This window comes from Schistocerca serialis, chromosome 1 (genome assembly GCF_023864345.2).
Source record: "Schistocerca serialis cubense isolate TAMUIC-IGC-003099 chromosome 1, iqSchSeri2.2, whole genome shotgun sequence".
Lineage (NCBI taxonomy): Eukaryota > Metazoa > Arthropoda > Insecta > Orthoptera > Acrididae > Schistocerca > Schistocerca serialis.
This window is the reverse complement of record NC_064638.1, coordinates 485,140,526-485,162,641: the sequence shown is the minus strand read 5'-3', so window position 1 is coordinate 485,162,641 and position 22,116 is coordinate 485,140,526. Positions and strand designations below refer to the sequence as shown.

General features: G+C 37.5%; 1 protein-coding gene across 2 annotated transcripts in view; it reads left to right on the top strand.

The window, feature by feature from the left end:
* Nucleotides 1–12,077, top strand: part of LOC126473751 (phosphoserine phosphatase) — a 74,040-nt gene extending 61,963 nt beyond the window's left edge. For both annotated transcript variants that reach the window (XM_050101013.1, XM_050101004.1), the window contains exon 6: nt 11,836–12,077. In XM_050101013.1, the coding sequence (XP_049956970.1) occupies nt 11,836–11,930 (95 nt within the window). In that variant the 3' untranslated portion in view covers nt 11,931–12,077. The remainder of the gene's footprint in view (nt 1–11,835) is intronic.
* Nucleotides 12,078–22,116: the final 10,039 nt, after the last annotated feature.

Sequence of the window (22,116 nt, the reverse complement as noted above, 5' to 3'; positions counted from 1 at the left end):
CCTTCGTGTGCGGACAATGTACAGAGTGCCTCATAGGGAGAAGGAATAATAAGTCAGTCGTGCTCCCCAGGAGGTCAGTTTGTGTGTGCAATTAATGTGTTTTATCAGCCAAATGTTTCGTCCTTAACACTATGAACCATCGGTAACATGAGGACTGTTCAGTCAACTAATACACCAGGAGAAACTGAAGAATCATGTATTTTCTGTTAGCTGTTGCACCTAACAAATTACTTATCGTATACTGCTGAAATTTTTACAGTCATTGATTTTCCACAACTCATCCTTTTGGTGTTCCTCAACATTCTGACAAAAAGAGGAGATGTAATGGTCTCCACATTTTATCTGATTAATTATGCTAATTATATCTTTGTGCATAAACAGTGAGACTTCTTACCACTGTAGGTTATGCTAATAACTATTACGTACTTCCTTATTTTCACAGACATACAAACACTTTGCTTCACTGCCCTAAACTATAGTTCTCTGCAAGAACTAAATATATTTTCCCTGTACTGCATCACATAAGACAAAGCGTTGGAGGTGGAAATGGCAATCTGGTTCAAATACTTGTATCTGGTGGCCAGCTCTATATTTTGGTACAATTTAAACCTACTAAATAACAGTATATGTAGTTCCCATATATTGTATGAGAAACACTTCCTCCTCCACAGCCTCAGCATCCATAGTAAATATTTTTTTCAGATGCTAAGAAATACACCAGATAACCTACTTCACAAGTAAAATTCCCGTGTCATCGTTATGTCCAAAACAAATCAATCATCTTGACAGCAAATGAGTTAATGTATCTTGTAACACTCCTGCTTCCTATACATTTATGAAAATTTGATTCAAAAAGTTTTTCAAGTCCTTAACTGCAATTCTCACAGGTAATTAAATGTGATTATTGCAATATCTTAATAGTTTTGAAGCAAGAAGTATGGGATGATTTGTCTGTGTAGTTTGAAAAAATCACTGCTGCCAGTGATTGTTGACTGTGATAATTCTTCATCCTGTTTCCCAATGTATGTTGTGGATTTTCCATCTGTTAATTATATAAGAGATGTGGAATGGATTTTATAGTTTCCAAATAAGTTTTGACACCCATGAAAAATAAACTCTTCTTTTATTACAATTTTGAGTTCTAACAACATACTGGTCACAACTGCACTGACTGACTTTGACGTAACACCGGCCCTTATACAGGATGGTCCATTGATTGTGACCGGGCCAAATATCTCGCGAAATAAGCATCAAACGAAAAAACTACAAAGAACGAAACTTGTCTAGCTTGAAGGGAGAAACCAGATGGCGCTATGGTTGGCCCACTAGATGGTGCTGCCATAGGTCAAACGGATATCAACTGCGTTTTTTTAAAAATAGGAACCCCCATTATTATTACATATTCATGTAGTTCGTAAAGAAATACGAATGTTTTAGGTGGACCATTTTTTTTTCTTTGCAATAGATGGTGCTGTAATAGTCACAAACATATGGCTCACAATTTTAGACGAACAAGTGGTAACAGGTAGGTTTTTTAAATTTAAATACAGAACGTAGGTACGTCTGAACATTTTATTTCGGTTATTCCAATGTGATACATGTACTTTTGTGAACTTGTAATTTCTGAGAACGCATGCTGTTACAACGTGTTTACCTGTAAATACCACATTAATGCAATAAATGCTCAAATAGATGTCCATCAACCTCAATGCATTTGGCAATATGTGTAACGTCTTCCTCTCAACAGTGAGTAGTTCACCTTCCGTAATGTTCGCACATGCACTGACAATGCGCTGACGCATGTTGTCAGGTGTTTTTGGTGGATCACGATAGCAAATATCCTTCAACTTTCCCCACAGAAAGAAATCCGGGGACATCAGATCCGGTGAACGTGTGGGTTTCGACGACCAATCCACCTGTCATGAAATATGCTATTCAATAGTGCTTCAACCGTACACAAGCTATGTGCCAGACATCCATCGTGTTTGAAATAAATCGCCATTCTGTCATGCAATGAAACATCTTGTAGTTAACATCTGTAGAACATTATGTAGGAAGTCGGCATACATTGCACCATTTAGATTGCCATCGATAAAATAGGGGCCAATTATTCTTCCTCACGTAATGCTGCACCATACATTAACCCGCCAAGGTTGCTGATGTTCCACTTGTCGCAGCCATTGTGGATTTTACGTTGCCCAATAGTGCATATTATGCCGGTTTACGTTACCGCTGATGGTGAATGATGCTTCGCCGCTAAGTAGAACGCGTGCAAAAAATCTGTCATCGTTCCGTAATTTCTCTTATGCCCAGTGGCAGAACTGTACACAATGTTCAAAGTCGTCACCATGCAATTCCTGGATTCCTAGTGGATAGAAATATGGTACGGGTGCAGTCAATGTTGATGTAGCATTCTCAATACTGACGTTTTTGAGATTCCCGATTTTTGTGCAGTTTGTCCACTACTGATGTGCGGATTAGCTGCAACAGCAGCTAAAACACCTACTTGGGCATCATCATTTGTTGCAGGTCGTGGTTGACGTTTCACATGCGGCTGATCGACCTTTTCTGCAATTGGTAAACCGTCCATTTTAACACGGGTAATGTACCATGAATCAAATACCGTCCGCACTGGCGGAATGTTATGTGATACCACGTACTTATACATTTGTGACTATTACAGCGCCATCTATCACATAGCGAAAAAAGTGGTCCAACTAAAACATTCATATTTCTGTACGTACTACATGAATACGTAACAAAAAATGAGGGTTCCTATTTAAAAAAAAACGCTGTTGATATCTGTTTGACCTATGGCAGCTAGTGGGCCAACCATAGTGCCATCTGGTTTCCCCCTTCAAGCTAGAAGAGTTAGTTCTTTGTAGTTTTTTGGTGAGATATTTGGTCCAGTCACTATCAATCGACCACCCTGTATACATGGATGACGATGCATAGTTATTTTTATATTGTTAGAATTCAAATTTTTCATATTTTACGTTCAACACTGTTAAATGAGATTTTAAATAAATTGACTTGTAATACAAAAAGCTTTCCTATGGTAAATTTCATAAAATAAATCCCTCGACAAGTAATATCCAACTATGTAAGATTTCATCAAAAGCAAATTGGCATTCTGATAATATTCCTACTCGATTTTCTACTAGGTTATTTAAAATTATTCTGTCTGAACTGTAATGTTTAACTCAGATTACACTATTTGAGTTACATATATTAAGACACATGCATTTACTCTCAGGTCACAAAACTCGCGAGATAGTGATACGCACATACACGCATGGCGATAGTCTCGTGTACACAAGGTATAAAAGGGCAGAGCATTGGTGTAGAAGTATTCATACCCTGGTGATTAATGTGAAAAGTTCTCCCAATATGATTATGGCCACACAACAGGAATCAACAGACTCTGAATGTGGAATTGTAGTTTGGGTTAGATGCATGGGACATCCAATTTCAGAGATTTTTAAGGAATTTGTTGTTCTGAGGCCCACAAGGGTGAGCCAAGAACACCAAATTTTTAGCATTAGCTCTCACAACAGACAACGCAGCAACCGACAGCCTTCTCTTAATGACAGAGAGCAGTGGCATTTGCGTGGAGTTCTTGGTGTTAACAGATAAGCCCGACATAAATGCTTTTTCTAAGCCTGGTATTACACTTATATCAAATTTCTTTATCAAAGATTTGATCAGATATTGGTCAAATATATTTGACTAAGATCTTTGACGTGGCACTAAAAAGGGGTGTTACACTGTCATCATATTTTTCGTCAAAGTTCAAGATGGCTGACAACAACAACTTGTTATTAACCGCAGCAGTTGCATGTACCACAATTGCACTGTGTGCACATGAGGAAAGGAAACGTACCTGGGTGAAGCCTTGGGTTTTAGTCGAGCCGTACATCAATTACTTAAGAATGGATGAGCATAAATTTCTGTATGTGCTCAATGAAGTATATCCTCATATCACAAAGCACAATACTTACTTAAGAACTGCTATATCTGCAGAAGATTCCTTGCTACAGGAGGGTTGGATTAGGTCAGGTCTCCAATCTTGGTATTCAGGGCACCTCACATTGTAAAGTGCATCATCAGCCTCATACATCTCTATTAATTTTGTAGTTGTTGGTACACACCAATTGTATTTACCAGCAATGTTTATAAAAATACTACAGATGACAGAACACTGCAGCGATGCTAGCATTCCACATGCTAACATGTCACATTGCAGTGAACAGAAGACAAGTGACTTCTTTGACCAAATCTACAGCGAGGCTCTAGATTTGATCAAATATTTGACGACATTTGACAAAGTTCCCTATTACGCCATCAAATTTCTTTGACAAAGATATTGGACAAAGAAATTTGATAGTGTAATACTGGCCTAACCAGCCTGACATTGCCTGCAGCCCCTCTCCTGGGCTCATATCAGTTGCACCCTAGATGACTGGAAAACTGTGGCCTAGTCAGATGAGTCTCAGTTGTAGTTGGTAGGAGCTGATGGTAGGGTTTAAGTGTGGCACAGACCCCACAAAGCCATGGACCAAGTTGTCAACAAGGCACTGTGCAATCTGGTGGTGGTTCCATAATGGTGTGGGTTGTGCCTACATGGAAGGGACTGGGTTGTCTGGTTTGACTGAACCAATAATTGACTGGAAACAGTTATGGTAGGCTACTTGGTGTACATTAGCAGCCATTCATGGACTTTAAGTTCCCAAACAATAATTTCATATCACCAGACCACAATTTTTTGCTGTTGGTTTTGAAAAACATTTTGCCCAATTCAAGCGAATGATTGGGCCAGCCAGACTGCCTGACATAAATCCCATCAAGCATTTATGGGGCATAATGGAGAGGTCCATTCATGCACAAAGTAGTGCACCAGCAACACTTTGACAATTATGGGCAGCTGTAGAGCTATATGGTTAAAAATTTCTTGGTGGGACTTCCGATGACTTCTTGTGCATGCCACATCAAGTTGCTTCTCCATGACGAGCAAAAGATGGTTGACACAATATTTGGAGATAGCTCATGACTTTTGTCACCTCAGTGAATAAATCAATACATAATTTCAGGTAACTATTCATATACAAATTTAATAGCAAAAATTGGAAAGTAGTTACGCAGATGGCTCAGAGTTGTGGTGTTACAAGTAGTGTTCACAATGCTTGCGCCTAAGAAATTAACAAATGGGAATTATATCTGGTGTATTTGTTGGTTTCTATCTACACATCAGGTTTTGACTTAAACAAATATCTCTGGCTGCTGCCTACTTTTTCACCTTCCATGTTATCCATACACCATTTTTGTCCATCTGCTCATGGAGTGTCCCAATTTTTCCACCTCTCAATATCAATATTACATCCATTTATTGATCCGTTTGCTCACATTCATCTTCTGTTTCCACTTTTTTTTCCCCGATACACTAAAGACTATTATTCATTAGCTTTTTTGAATGCATATTTTATTTCTTTTCCATGGTATCAGTTTTCTGTTTCTTTCTTGTTAGCTGCAGTGTCATCAGTTGTTTGCATTGCATATTTTTCTTCAGTTAATCACGTGACTAATTGGCTCATGTGCTGGTGCTGCTAAGCTGTTGTGTATGTGGAAAGCTACAGTACTGACATCTCCAACAAAATCTTCTGCTTGGTTATCTCTTTGTTGGATGACTGGCTAGCTGACCTTCCCACCATCACGTGCAGTTTTGTTGTTTTTTTTGTATATTAAATTTTGTGCTGGTTGGTAGACTTTACCAGTGAATTGTTGGAAAGTGAAGGATATGTGATCTATAATGGTATTGTCATTAAAACAAAACTTGGTGTACAGGATCTGGGCTCAGTGACTTAATGGGACACGTATTTGATGAAATTAATTTTGTAAATTTAGAAAACATTGTCAACAGGAGAACAGCAATTTAGCGCTAGAATTTGGTTAAAATAAATCGGGATCACCAAGCGATCTAGACTGTTATTTTAATGAAATTAATTTAGTATGCTGTTTGTTTGTTCAGTCACTGAATGAAGGCATCATTTATCTGACTACACACTAATTTTACTTGTTGTGTTTGGTAATCCATTAATTTACGGAAACCAGTTGCCAAAACTTCTGAATGAAGATGGTCAGTAAACAGCTGCATCTGACTTGTCACTAATGTTGTACATCCGCAGCTCATGGACTAGTGGCTGGTGTTGCTGCCTCTGGATCTGGGGTCCCGAGTTCAATTCCCAGCCAGGTTGGGGATTTTCTCTGCTTGGGGACTGGGTGTTTGTGTTTTCATCATTCGTGATCAGGGGTGCTGACTTATAAAAAAAATATTGGGGGGCCTATACTGGAGGTCATGCCCCATCAAATTTCCTAAATTTTAGATGAAAAAAAAAAGCGAGTTACAAAGCTTTTTTTTTTTTTTTTTTAAGCATTTTAGTCATATGATCAACATTAGAACCCCGAAAACTGGACTCTCGATAACTCGACACTCCGCGAAACTAGACAAGCCTGACACATTTTTTTGGCTTTGAAAAAAACAAAACATACACACACTCAATATTTTTGTAAAAAGCTAATTTAATTTACAGTAATAATTATGCTTATAGACTATTACAGAGCAGTGAATATATAGCTTTGAAAAGACTGAAATTATATTTAAATAAATCCTAAACTATCATTAAAAGAATAAAACGTAAAATATTCCTGTCACACAGTGATAGCACTTTGATTAATAAGTGAAATAGCTAATTTAAACTTGCTTTCAATAATACTCAGGGTTCATTAAGTAAAAACAATACCTCAAAGTTAATGCTTTAATACAGTTAACAAAGTTAGTACAGTATGCCTAATACTTCCAGCCAAAAAGTGTGTAAATAGCGGGTCTTAATTGAGTCTTACATCCTAAAAATATGTAAGTATTTGAAAATAACTAATACAATACTATAGTAATACAGTACTAAACTAGTACTAACATTTTGAAACTGAAAATTTAACATTACATATGTATTTAATTCTCTATTTTATAAAGTTTTTAATATTGCTCTAAATGTCATTATTATGGCTAGAGTGTCTTTAAAAGGTGCAAATGTCAACTGTCTGACTGGATTACTGAATATGAAGTCATTGATGACTGGTCGGATATCCAATTCATCAAAAACATCTTGGTGAGCATGAAGAACAGCCAAGTTGTTCAATTGCTTCTGTCCTATTGTTGATCGGAATTATGACTTCAGACGTCTGAGGGTGCTAAATGACCATTCTGCTGTTGCTGTCATGATTGGAACTACTTGGAGAAGCTTAATGCACTTCAGTACTTCAAATAGCATTTCTCCAACTGCAGGTTCTTGTGTAATGTACTTTCTTACATCACGCATGTTTTTTAAGACCAGTTGTTTTTTATTAGCGATATCGGCAAACATATTCAAATGTAAGCGCAGTCTCTCAATGTCGGGGTCATTTTTTAAAAACTCTGTTGATTTTTCCAAATTTGTTTCACCTCTGTTTACTAAAAGCAAGCACTCTTGTTCAACTGAAATGACCTGTGTGAGTCCAGTTGAAGCAAGTTGCACCGTTTCGCAAACGTCAATGCAAATAGCTTTGTAGTATCCCTTTGGGGTTTTGAAAGTGTGCGGTGAGTTGGCTTCGTTGGTTTCACTCTTCTTTGGTATACTTCGATTCCAAGGAAGCGAAGGATCCCAAGTGTTCAAAACTATCACACCTTCCATTCAATATACAAACCAAGCCCTCACATATTTTTTTTCCAGATCAGCAACACTTAGATGAAGGCATTGAATTTTTTCTTGACATCCTCTACTGGGTTCATTGCATGGCAATAAAGACATAAAAAGAAATGTCTTGAATTGTAACATTGACTCAAGGTAGCCTGCACATTTGTAACCTGCCTCTGTTTTGTCCTCTGCAGAAAGTTTTTCAATATTCTCAATATACTGGAAGCTCTCGTAGTCCATAGAGTCAGGCAAATGGGTCGCAGACCAGCTTGGTTGGTGGTGCTCTTGCAGCGTATGCTTCTGAAAAGTCCCATCCTTTGCTTGGATTCCCTTGCAGTGTTTATTAAGTCCTTGGCTACAGCCGTAATATCCCTCATAGAAGTAAGATGGCGGAGACTGTCTAGAACTGCAAAGTCTAAACTGTGAGCAGTGCAGTGCAGTGCACATAACGTGCTTTTGGCTGTATATCAAAAACTAACTTTTTTAGTCCTTTCAACTTACCTCTCATATTAGAGGCACCATCATAGCACTGTCCTCTTAAGTTATCCATTGACAAATAAAGACTATCAAAAATATCTTGTAAAATACTAAACAAAGTGTGATTCAGGGTTGGTGGTCTTGTATAAGCCAATAAAGTCTTTGTTGATGATTAAGGAATCATCGACAGCACGAATACAAAATGACACTTGTTCATGAATCAAAGAATCACTTGTTTTGTCAACCACAATAGAAAAATGTTGTCTTCTTTATTGAAGCCAATACCTTTCTCAACACAGACTTTCCTAGTAGATCAAAAATTTCGTTTTGAATATTGTGGGATGTCCGCTTATACCCCAAATGCCCTAACCAGTCTTTAAACTCAGGTATGTTATTCTTTTGGAGTTCCAACAAATGAAAAAAAAAATTTAGTTTACATCTTCGTGCCCTCTAATTGCTAGTCCTCGTCAGCTTAGAAACTGCGCTGTAGTAAAAATTGTCTCAAGAGCTAAACAGCCTTTCTTCATATCACTATCTAACTGTTCATTCGATTGGGAGGCCACACTTCAGTTAGTGATAGAATTTAGTTTCAGAATACCCTCTTTATGCGTAAATGTATTTTCATGAAGATGGAATTTTTCCAAAGCATTTTTCTAGTTAGAAAACCCTATGAAAATAAGCATCTTCTTTTTTTTTATTTTATTTATTTTTTTTAAGAAAATTATAATATAGTTTTAGCATCTGCCTCTTTGCAGGTGTTGCAAAAAAACGTTTTCAGTAGATGCTTCATATTCTAGCCATGTATATTTGATTAATCAAGACTTCTGAAATGATCTTCCAGTACCGGATTGTCCAGGTTTCGGCTGTGAACATTTCTCACCTGAAGGCGACAAAGCAATTGATGACACACTAATTGCTGGAGGTTGACTTGCAGTATCATCAACTTCCAAGTGCGCCTTTTTGGTAACAAATTAATCCATTGCAAACTTAATTCACAATACACTAAGAGACTAAAGTAAACGAATAAAACATAGTCATATAAAACAGTCCACTAGACTCTGAAGTGTGAACACTAAACACATCTGCAGCATTCACTGAATGAAACTATCCACACTGAAAGACTGCAACAGCAGGGTGGGCTTTACATAGCCGCGGCATCGTAATGTCTCGAAGCATCAAGGCAACACGAGGCGGAGGGTCTCAGGCGCTTCTGCTCCAGTCCTTGTGATGTCGCCACGGCCGCAGAGCTGGCCTGCCGGCGCCAGACTTTACCTGAAGGTTCGCGCACCAGGACAAATTCTAAGTGTACCTGAAGCACCGTAACACTATCATGATTCACACCACTCATTTTCAATTAACCTGCTTACTACCATAATAATTATTACTACCGTAATAATTATTTGTTTTTTTTAAAAGGGAACTATTGTCAAATAAGGAAAATAAAAAATTCCAACATAATTTTGTGATTTTACAAAGCATATTATAACTACCCCCCAAACGAATTTCTGAGAGGGCTCAGGCCCCATGGAGTCGGCACCTGTGTTTGTTATGTTGACTAGATGATTGGATTGTGTAAAAATTGAGGATTAGTTGGGTCAATGTAATGGTGTAATAAAATACCATGTTGAAGACTCAAGGAACCATTTTACTGACTCTTTAAATCTCAAAAAATGTTGTGTGCAAGATTCTGACAAAGTATACAGCACAGTCTAACATAACAGTCGCGACACTTCGCCTTTATTTTGTTGCTACAGCGCCAGCAGCGCCCCAAGCGACTGGTAGGTTGAACTGTGAGTTCGGCGCGATCGTGAAAGCGAATAGTGATTGTTTATTTTGATTTATACAATGGTTTTTACCATCGGGAACGTTTGTAGTGCAATAAATTGCAGCAACAACAGGAAGAAGACACCACAGCTGTCTTTTTTTAGGTTTCCTAAGGATCCTGGGAGGTATATACCATCATGTTACTAAACTGTATCGTCAGGATTCACTTGCAAACTATATGTGTATAAATGATGAATGTTTCGTTTTAGGAGCAGAAAATGGCTAGTTAATAGCAGACGAGAAGACCTTATGAAGAAAGACCCAGTTTACCTGTATAATAATATTAGCTTTTGTTCGCTACATTTCGAACAAAACCGGTTCATGAACGCAGACAATAACAAACTCGTTTGGAATGCAGTACCCACACTGTTTGACATTCCAAATAAACTCCCTCAGCTGACGATGAAGAAGAAACTGCCACAAAGATTCAACAGTCAATCTAAAGCTGTAAAACAGTCCTATGACACAGAAGCAGCCAGTTCGACTCTTCATGTATCAGTGCCAGATTCGTGTGACTCATCAACACAGACCTGCTTTGACGATGAAGTGGTTAAATTAAGTGTAGCTGTTCGTTTCTTACAAAAGCGTGTGAAGTGTCAGAATGCCCAGAAGCAAAACTATTACGGGACAAGGAAAGTGCCTACAGACAGATTGTTTGAAAATTATTCAAATATTTGGTTTTTCGTGAAATGTAATGTAATCAGCTCATAGTAGTGTTTTCAGCACATGTCTCCCACTATTTGGCAGTTGCTTGTCCCATTTAGAATAATATAAAGATGAAGGTCGTACTTGTGGCAACAGGAGACAATGACAAACACAGTAAGCCTACAGAACGATAAACGAGCTGTCGATCGCTTTTGCATGTAGAGGTACGTGTCTGTGCTTCTTACATGTGAATCTGTGTGTTTATATTCGTTTGATATCAATGTGGTAAGCTGCAATTCTGTCCAATGTCACAAGTGTTTCTTCACGAATGTGTTGTAGCTTGCCACTCTATTCATGGTTTTTGTCCATACTTGCGCATATTTTAGAATCATTTTTAGAAACGTATATGCCTTCTGATACCACACAAACTCTTGGAGGCAAGAAAATAACTCGAATAAATCGGAAATTACGTAGGAAATGGATGCAAACAAACATTATGCTTACGACGCGTCTGACGTTCACCTTACCCGCCGCTTGGAGCGCGAGTGTCGCTCCATCTGTCAAACGGCAACAACTTTTACAGCAGTGAGTGTCGCGACTGTTATGTTAGACTGTGGTATACAGTTTTACTAGACATGCTTATCTAGAGTATTCTGCAAAATTATAGTAATTTGTTAAACACATGACAAACTTTTCCCTTATTACTGTAGATAACATATTTTACTCATTGCCCTGCAATACTTCTATTCTTTTGGGCATCTTCTATTTTCAAAAATAAAATTTCAGTTGATACAGAGGCAATTAACTCACCTTTCACACTTGTAATTATTACTTAATTCACTTGGTGTCCTTTTTTCAAGTCTGACAGATTATCTTTTAAGCAAGGATGTCATGTAAATATTTTTTCAATGTTTTTAAGTACAGCCACCAGATGATGGAGGAATAATCCTCCGAAACATGTTGTGGAGGATCAGTAAGTGTGATTGATTAAAGCAATTTGTATTTCCAATTGAATATACATACATTGTATTCCATAAATGTGATGTGTAGTTGACATTTAAAATTTAAATTACTAGGGATTTCTTTTGAAACTGCTGAAAAGTGTCCAGTAGCAGTAATTTGTATTTCATAAATGACCAGTGATTCATATTTTCTGTTTCAGGTTTTGGAGGAAATGTGGTTAGAGAGGCAGTTAAGGCTAAAGCTCAGTGGTATGTTACCGACTTCAAGGAATTGCTGGATGCCCTCCAAGAATAATAAATCGAAATTTGAAACATGTTGGTACAGAAGCAAATATCTTGGCTGTGATAAATGTGAAACGAATGCTAACATGTCTGTTGTGATTTATTCTTTGTTATAATTTGTCGTGTTCTGTATTATTAATTACATTTTCTTAAACTTAAATTGTTATTTACTTTTTTATAATAACTATTAGCCATCCATAACATATAAATGTAAAAAAAAGGGGCAAGTCCCTGCAATATATACAGTATTTATGGAATGAAAATTCACTTCCTCACTGAGTAGTAGACAGTGAGCTGTCGAAAGGCACATAAAAAAAGAATTGAACTGTAGGATGAATTTCGTTTTGAACTAGAGTATGTGCAACCCCCCCCCCCCCCCCCCCCCCCCACACACACACACACACACACACACACACACACACACACACACACACACACACACACCTGAAGCAGCTAGTGTAAGAGATAAATGCAAGAGGGACAGGCACAAGATGCACAGAATGTGAATGCAACATGGCAGCTGGCTTTATTGCATCTGTGCAGTGCACTGTAACATTTAATGGATTGGGAGGGGATGACAGACCAGAGGAAGGGACGAGAAGAGGGTATATGTGTAGGATGTGTGAAGTTAGGATCCAGGGGCAGAGGTTTCTTTGCTTCTGATGGAGACAGAGAGCACGAAGATCACAGATTTTCTCGTACTCTGCAAAGTTAATGTAACCAGTTAAAAGTTTAACAAAACAGAATGTTGTTATACATGTAGTAACTAAATACCATATATTTACTTAGGTGTTAAATAAGAATTTTTGAACATCATGCCTTTCATTTAGTTTGACTGCCCACTGGAAGTTTGGAATGCATTCATGGAGATTATCTTAATCATAATGATTATTATAAAACTATAACAAGATAGATCTAGCCACTGCTTACTTCAGGAGGTGAAATATCAGTAAAGCCGATAGGCATACATGAAAATAGACAACACTATCCTATCTATTGGAACAAATAATTCCTTCCTCCAGGAGGCGAGAGGGATGGGTTGGAGGAAAGTTATAATGGAAGAGCTGGTCACTCAGACCTCACGATGAAAGGAACCCAACTGTTTTTTAAGAATGAGCAGACAAGGATGAATACTATGTATTTTCAGACATTCCTGGCCATGTTCTTCACTAGCTTCTGTCCTGCACCCACCATCAGCTCCCCCCCCCCCCCCCCCCCCCCCGAACTTCACACTATTTGCGTGCACTCATAATTTTCTCTGCAGTCTCCTCCTTCATATATAGCACCAGCTCTCTCCCGACCTTCACTACTCCACTTTCTGAGCCACACAATTTCGCCCATCTGCCCAGAATAAGTTCACAGATGCTGCATTTCTATCTTATTCCATTGCTGCTTTTCCCTCTAAACTTCCCTTCCCTCCAATTTTTACTATTTTTTTCATTACTTAAAAAGTAAAGAGAGTTTGATAATGATGATGATGATGTAAACAATTACAAGTAGTACTTGTAGTAGGCTGGTAACTACATCAGTAACAAGTATAAAGAAAAGTAACCTACTCGTGTTTTGCTGAATAGTCTGCATTTCAGATACTTTCTGCAGCTATTCCATGCACAGTGGTTAGCACACTGGACTCGCATTCGGGAGGACGACGGTTCAATCCCGTCTCTGGCCATCCTGATTTAGGTTTTGCGTGATTTCCCTAAATCATTTCAGGCAAATGCCGGGATGGTTCCTTTGAAAAGACACGGCCGATTTCCTTCCCAATCCTTCCCTAACCCGAGCTTGCGCTCCGTCTCTAATGACCTCGTTGTCGACGGGACGTTAAACACTAACCACCACCACCAGTTATTCCATTGATTGTGGACAGAGTACACTACATTATACTGACACTGTTGCCGCTATCCCCACATCAATGTACGGCAATATCAATTTTAGATCATTATCGTATCCCAACAATAACAGGTTTCTTTGCCTCGGATGATATCAGTGTGGACGGGAAGTTGAACTCCAGTCTTCCTTCCTTTTAATCATTTTCTTGGGTTATCTCTAATTTGGGAGAAAAGAAAAAAATGCAGAAAGGTACCCTAGGCTGTACACCACCACATGTGCATGGGGAGCAATTACTATGGCAGTTTCACAGAGTGAGATCTACTACTGCTTTTGCTGACATTAATGATCTGTCATTTTATTTTAATCAGAAGGCAGATGATACAAGCATGTTGTGAAGCCGAACAACGAAGAATCAACAGATAAAACAGTAAATGATATTTTTGATAGTTTCACAGAGTTCTGTACTGTAGGAAATATCCCAGCTCCTATTAACCTAGTTTATCAACAAGAAGTAATTAACAGTCTAGAAGACAGAGTTCATATAGTGCATACTGATACAAACTTAAATTGGAAAAACTATACAGCAGTTATGATTAGGTCCAGTTACTGTTGCCAGTATAGAGGTCAGTAAATTAACATATTTTCATTCATTGACATATTACGCCATAGTATTCTGGGATAAATCCTTGCCTATGCAAAAAGGTATTTGCACGAAAGAAAGTAATTACAATTATGAGTGGACCTCAAAGACATATACCTCAGATGTCTCTCTTTAACCCTTAACTCGTGAAGTGTGGTCTCTCAGACTGTGCAAAAATTTTTGAACTCGCTCCCCAAGGCCAGTTGTGGTGGAATGATTCTATACTCCCCCGACCCTCCTTTAATTGCCAAGCCTATATTGTTTTGCTGTAGGTTGTGTTATCGCCTTCTGTGTTTATTGTTGATATGTGATATCAATAGGTGTTGGAGTCTCCTAGACCGCACCTCGTGAGCTATGTACCTGTTTTCTTCAGTACAGTACCGTATAGCTCAAAATATGTTTGCACGAATGTTTCAGTTTTAACTTTCCTGAGTTTCATGAAATTGTTAGTCTGTCTATGGAGGAAGCTGTCAGTGATATAGACAAAGAAATAAACACAAAAAGACAATGATTTTACATTAGCCAGTTCTGCTTTCGAACAAGAGTATCATTCAGAGGAAGAACTTCAGGACAGTTGTGATGGGGATCTGTCTGTTTCTTCAATGAAATACGTAAAGTGTCTGTTAAAATCGAATGTGTTCAGAGTGGTGAGAAGAAAAATGTAGTTCCCAACAAAGGATGTCAAGTTGACAAACTTCTTTTTATATGTACAGGTGGAATTTTTATGTGCAAATTTAAACCCTGGAGTTTAGTTTTATTTGGAAATTCATTTGCTACAGAGATTGTACAATTTTTCAAAATGTAAAATTCAGCACTCTAAAAGTCAGTTTGTGTACTATTTAAAAGAACCACACAAAATTATGTGCTTCTGTGTGATAAACAGTAAAATGCTGCAGGCTTTGTATAGTACAATAAAATAAACTAGACGGCATAATCTGTATCACTTCATAGTCTCGGGTGTTATTGAATTTAGCGTATGTTAAAATTCACGAGTAAGTAAGAAACATGTATTTTTTGTTTTCTCGAAAAAATCCCTGCCTCAAGATACAGGCCTCCAAGGATGACACTTAAAATCTCTGTAACGGTGATAGATATTTTGTTAAGAGTTTTTTTTTTTTATTTTAAAGATAATTGCTTTATGATTACAATGCTTTCCTCCGTTTGGGCATATCTGTCAAAGTTCTTTTACTGTCACCTATTGAATTTTTTTAAATAATTTACAGAGAAAACTTTCTTCAAAAATGCCAGTCCAGAAAAATTAGATTTCTTTCTGTTGATTAGTACCATGTAATACTATATTCTCTGTAAAGGAGAGCTTCCACTTTGAAGTTAGACAAGTTTTATTTTCAAAAATCATGTTTCTCACTTTCAAGGGTTATGTATGTCTTCACTTAAGTTGTTTCTTATTAATTTCTTTGTTACAATGTTTATTTCTATTGTCTTTATGTCTTCTGACTGGGGGCACAGAAGAGTGAAGTGTGCTGACTATTTGCATATCCATAAAAGAGTGATATATAAGACAAACACAAAATCAGACTTTGTTCAGGTTGGGAATAAGTGTTCTCATTTAAAGACTCTGTTTCAAAATGAAGATGTTTCCAGTGATGACTTTTTGTGTTCTAAATGTTTTCACAGAATAACAATGATGATAGTATCTGAACAAGGTGAAGCATCCCATGGAGCAGATTTTGCATCAATAGAGGAAGAATTAAATAGCCTAAATCAGTCAACTACAGAGGTAGGTGCTAGTCCTGTTAAGAAACCGTGGTCAGTGAAGTAGAGTCACAAGCTCTATGCATCAACAAAGCGCAGAGAAATTACTAAAGCTATGGATGAATACACTACGGGAAAACTGACCACACTCTTCAAAGCAGAAATTCGATCTTCAGAAGAAAATGAACCAAAGCACTCTTCCATCTCTTCCCAGGAATTTTTCACAAATATCAATTCAGTTGTTGAATATTGTGCATCCTACAGTGAAAAGGTGCAAGTTTTAACTATTATTCCAGAGACATTTTCAAAGAAAACAATTTTGAACCACGTTCCATCAGTATCAAAGTACATGGTAGACAAATCAAGAAATGTGAGGTCCGTAAAAGGAGTCTTTGGAAGACCAGCTGCCTATCATGATCATCCTGTAGAAGCAACTCAAGTTCAAATAGTGCAGTCATTTTATCCGGAAGGTAAATGGGAGTGTTCTCACCAGAGTGCCAACAAAAAAGGTACTATAACTGTAACAGTTGAAGGTCACAAAGTTGTGAAAGTGAAGAAGTACATGACTCGCAGTATTAAAGAAACTTTTGCAACTTGCAATTTATAAGTGCAACCATACAACTTCACATATTGGAAGATCAAAATTTTACGCACTACGACTTATTGTGGGTAGTTCCACATCCACCTAGAGACATCTGTTTATGTGTGTACTGCGCAAATTTTGATCTTTGTGTGGTAATTTTGAAGAACGTACTGGAGTATGTGACATATGACACCTTGGTTGGGCGTGTGAAGTCATTAGTAGTCTGTGACGTAAAGCAAGAGACTTGTTTGTTTCAAGAATGTGGTGACTGCTCTGGAAAGGGAGGGCTGCCTTTACAGATACTTGGCCTGGAAGACATACCAGGTAACTCTGCAGGAATTACATATGCAACATGGGAGGAAAATAAATTAAGAAAACTGTTGCCTTTGACAGTTTCATTGATGAACTTCGTAAACAGTCTGTGAAAGCAGTAACACACCAGCATCTGAAGTAATTGCAATAACAACACATTGCAGAAGTGAAAGGGTGTGTACAGGCTGAAGAACTATGTTCAGTGCTTCACTATGATTTTGCTGAGAACTGGTCTGTAATTCTACCACAAGAAGTACAAGAATATAATTGGAGTAATGACCAAATTTCAATTTTTACAGGAGTGACGTATTTTCAAAACAAGACCACAAGTGTTGCAGTTATAAGTGATGACACAGGACATGACTCAGCACATGCTTTGATAGTAATGCACAAAATTATTTCTAATGGTGCTCCTAGTCATTTTAAAAAGTGTTACCAGCTGTTTGAATTGAGTAAGTCACTTGTGCCATCTGAGTTGGTATACAGCACTACTGGTCAAGGGAAGGGGCCATGTGATTGTGTAGGCGGCCTGCTGAAAGCACCATGCTACAAAACATAGCCTTTCCAGACCAAATACAGCTGCGATTCAGAATGCTGAGGATTTTACAAGAGTCATGAAATCTTTCACATCCACAGCCCTCATTCTTTCGTCCAAAGAGGAAATCGAAGAATTCCATGAGCAGAAAAAAGAAGAATGGTCCAAACTAACTACTCCTGTGAAAGGAATTCAGAAGACACATTTCTGGACTCGAAGTGATGGCCGAACTCATATTTCATGCACTTTAAAGAGCAAGAAAGAAGAAATTTTCTTCATTTGGCCAACACCTCAGAAACAGCAGGATAATATTCAGATTCATAACCCGAGAAGGGGGATATTTGTAGTGGTTGTGTATGACTGTGACTGGTGGATTGCAGAAATTATAGCCACCAGTTATGAGTTAAACAAAATTGTAGTAAAATTTATGCTACCACATGGACCAGTTGCTGGATATAGGTTTTGCAGCTGAAGGACAGCAATGCCTTCAGTGCTCACTACATGTTCACAATGTTTTGAAGGTTGTTATTGCCCCACTTGCTATTTGTTTCAACAGGAAGGCATCACTCTATATCAAAGGAAGATACTGAAGCAATGGAACACATTTTTAGTTCATTAATTGGCTAATTTCAGTGCAAAACAGAGTGCACAGAAGTTGTATACATTGAAACCTTTAAGTTTTTGGACCTTTCATGTATATTTTGGAACTATTTAAAATGCTTGAAAAATGAGTCTGTTACTCATCTTCCAAAACTAAAATTATGTCAAATAAGGCTAGGTTTAATTTTTACGAGCCTGTTATGTGATAATAAAAAGTTTATGTATGGCAAAATTTAAATTGTTTATAAAACCTGTTCAACCTAAAAGAGGAAGCTCTCCTTTTCAGGGAATGTAGAACTATATGGTACTAATCAACAGAAAAAAATCAAAATTTTATGGATTGGCATTTTTGGAAATAAAATTCCATAAATTATAAAAATTTCAGAAAGCTATAGTAAAAGACCTTTGACAGATAAGTCCAAATAGAGGATTTCTTTGTAATCACAAAGTAATTATCTTAAAAATAAAATGAAACCAACAAAATATTTAGAATTGTTCCAGAGATACAGCATTTTAAAAAAATTTCCAAAATTCACATCTTCAAAATGGTATGCGCAGTGTCATTTTTGGAGGGCTGTATCTTGGAGCAGAAATTTTTTTTTGTAGAAAACAAAAAATGTGTGTTCCTTACTTCATTTTAACATATTCTAAATTTTTTCCTAACCTGTCTGAATTGATATGTACTGTGCCAGAAGCATTTAAACAACACTTAAATAACTGTAAAAATAAATATTGTATAGCATAAATTAAAAATTTGAAATGATTTTTGCATTAAATCTTGGTTTAAACATAGGGCTTCCAGAGACCCCACCTCGTGGTATACTTTACAGAAAAGCCACCTCGTGAGTTAAGGGTTAAGCTGTTGGGAGTCACACTGCATTCACATATGAAATTTATCAACAATCCATATAAAGCCAAGTATTCACTAGCAAATAAACTTCAGCAAGTCGCTTGCAGAAGCTACTTCAGCATATTTGAAATGCAAACACCCTCAGAAAATCAACTTCCGCAAGTTCCATATTCTTGCAGAAGTAGCTTCCGCAAATCATTGGAAACAATTTCTTGAATCTTGCTGCAAGTACCTGCCGAATTTGTCAGTTAATGGAAGTTTTTTCAAATTTGCTCGAGTTGTGTTTGTTCAATACTGGTACTGTAATATCAGTGTCAAAAAGGAGAGTGATACAGATAGCTGTACCATGGGAACCCATAAACATATGTACTTGGCCTTTGTCAACCAAGACAGTGTGAAAAAAATTAACCAATTACTTTGTTTCACCAGAAGGGAAAGTACAGCGCCAGTAGACACATCTTTCTATTTTGGCAGATTTTTAATCTTACAAGGGGACCCTCCATACTGTAAATCACGAATTTTGATGCGCTTCAAATATGTTGTAGAGGCACTTACCCTGAGTACCAGACTATCCGGTTTTTTAGCGACGGGCCTTGGTTTTTGAGAAAATCGAATTTGAAGTTCTTTGCACAGTCCAGAAAATTTGATCCTAACGTTCAAAAACGAGTAGACGAATTAAATGGGAAATACAGAATTGTAGTTGTGTCCTGCACGAAATGCGGGAAGTTTACGAAACTGGTGTACAAAGAATTTTTGCATCCTGTAATTCTTCCGTACGTGGGACAGAAAATTTTTTTGTACATTATCGATTCATGGGGAGGGCAAACTGATTCAACTTTATACGATATTCACTGATGAAAGGAAGGCACCCTAAAAATGGTCCCACCAAAGTGCACTCCTTATTGCCAGCCCTACGAAGTTTATTTTTACAAACAGGTGAAAATCTTCACAAAAATTATTCAGAATGCTCCAGACTTGATGAAATACAGGGTGATCAAAAAGTCAGTATAAATTTGAAAACTGAATAAATCACGGAATAATGTAGATAGAGGGGTACAAATTGACACACATACATGGGATTTTATTAGAACCAAAAAAAATACAGAAGTTCAAAAAATGTCCAACAGATGGCGCTTCATCTGATCAGAATAGCAATAATTAGCATAACAATGAAAGACAAAGCAAATATGATGTTCTTTACAGGAAATGCTCAATAAGTCCACCATCATTCCTCAACAATAGCTGTCGTTGAGGAATAATGTTGTGAACAGCACTGTAAAGCATGTCCAGAGTTATGGTGAGGCATTGGCGTCGGATGTTGTCTTTCAGTATCCCTAGAGATGTCGGTCGATCACTGTACACGTGCGACTTCAGGTAACCCCAAAGCTAATAATCGCACGGACTGAGGTCTGGGGACCTGGGAGGCCAAGCATGACGAAAGTGGTGGCTGAGCACACGATCACCACCAAACAACGTGCGCAAGAGATCTTTCACGTGTCTAGCAATATGGGGCGATTCTAATAAAACCCCATGTCATTCCAAGCATGTGTGTCAATTTTTACCTCTCTATCTACATTATTCCATGGTTTATTAAGTTTTCAAATTTATACTGACATTTTGATCACCCAGTACGATAGGGAGATCGCTTCTAGGGAAGATTCGATAAAATTACATTCACTAATCCTACATCAATTCAGCGCACCTAATTTTGAAAGCTATTAGATACGCATGGTTCACATCAAAATTAGCGGATGAAAGATAAATCTTTTTGAATGCAAAAGAATCATGTTTCTCGGTATCACTCATAGCTGAGTGGTCAGCGCAACAATGTCAATCCTAAGGGCCTGGGTTCGATTCCCGGCTGGGTCGGAGATTTTATCCGCTCAGGGACTGGGTGTTGTGTTGTCCTAATCATCACCACCGACGCGCAAGTCGCCTAAGTGGCATCCAATCGAAAGACTTGCCCCGGCGAACGGTCTACCCGATGGGAGGCCCTAGTCACACGATAAAAAAAAAATTTGATGAAACCGTACGCCTGCAAGACGGTTGCTTTCATAAAATGTGTGTGGTGCTACGAAAATTTGTGCTTTAGTTGTTTCTACAATAAGAATCACACACAATATTGTTCTGGCACATCAAGCAATGTGAATGATGAAAAATAAGGTTCTGTAATATTGTATGTCAGAAAAAATTAATAACTGAATATATCTTTATAATTTCGCACGCCTTACTCTGTTTATTGACATTCTTTGAAATAAAATTGAAAACTGTGGTCGATTTTGAACACAGTACCTCCAGCGCAGTAGCCGTTAACCCTTACCACTGTGCTACACTGACTTGCTCAGAACACATGTTATGTTACGCATATACAAACCATGCAATGAAATTCAATAACGATTTTCTCAAAAACCAAGGCCCGTCGCTAAAAAACCAGATAGTCAGATACTCAGGGTAAGTGCCTCTACAACATATTTGAAGTGCATCAAAATCCGTGATTTACAGTATGGAAGATCCCTTGTTAGCATAAACATAAATGCATTACATTTTTAATAAATAATGTTTGCAAAAATCAAGGAGTAATTAAAAGATGAGCTCTTGGTGATAATGCATTACATTTGTAATAAAAATAATAAATACTGTTTGTAAAAGTCAAAGAATAATTAAAAATTGATCTCTTGGTAAAACAGCTTGCAGCAATTTTGAATCCTTGTTTCAAATATTTTATTGTACAGTTTTTCAAAAATTGCATACAACTTTCTCAAATAGTTTTTAATCTGTGCCAAGTCCTCCGATTTTAATTCATTCAATAGCATTCCTTTATAAATATGTGCACCTGTGTCTACACTTCGCTGCTTTTATTTTTACCAAAACACTGTAAACATCCACTTATCGATCTCACGACTTGTCCCTCGTGGAAAACTTCTGCAAATACTTGCAGCAGTTGCTGAAATTAACTGTCCCAAGCAACTTCCAGAAGTAAACTTGTGAAAGTTTTTGTTCTAATGCAAACACCTCAGCAAGTAGTGAAAGTTACTTGCTAGTGGACACGGGCCTTAAACCTTGAGAGTAACAAAGATATACACAAGTACAACACTACAAGGAAAAAGATCTGCATCACAATTTAATGCAGCTATAA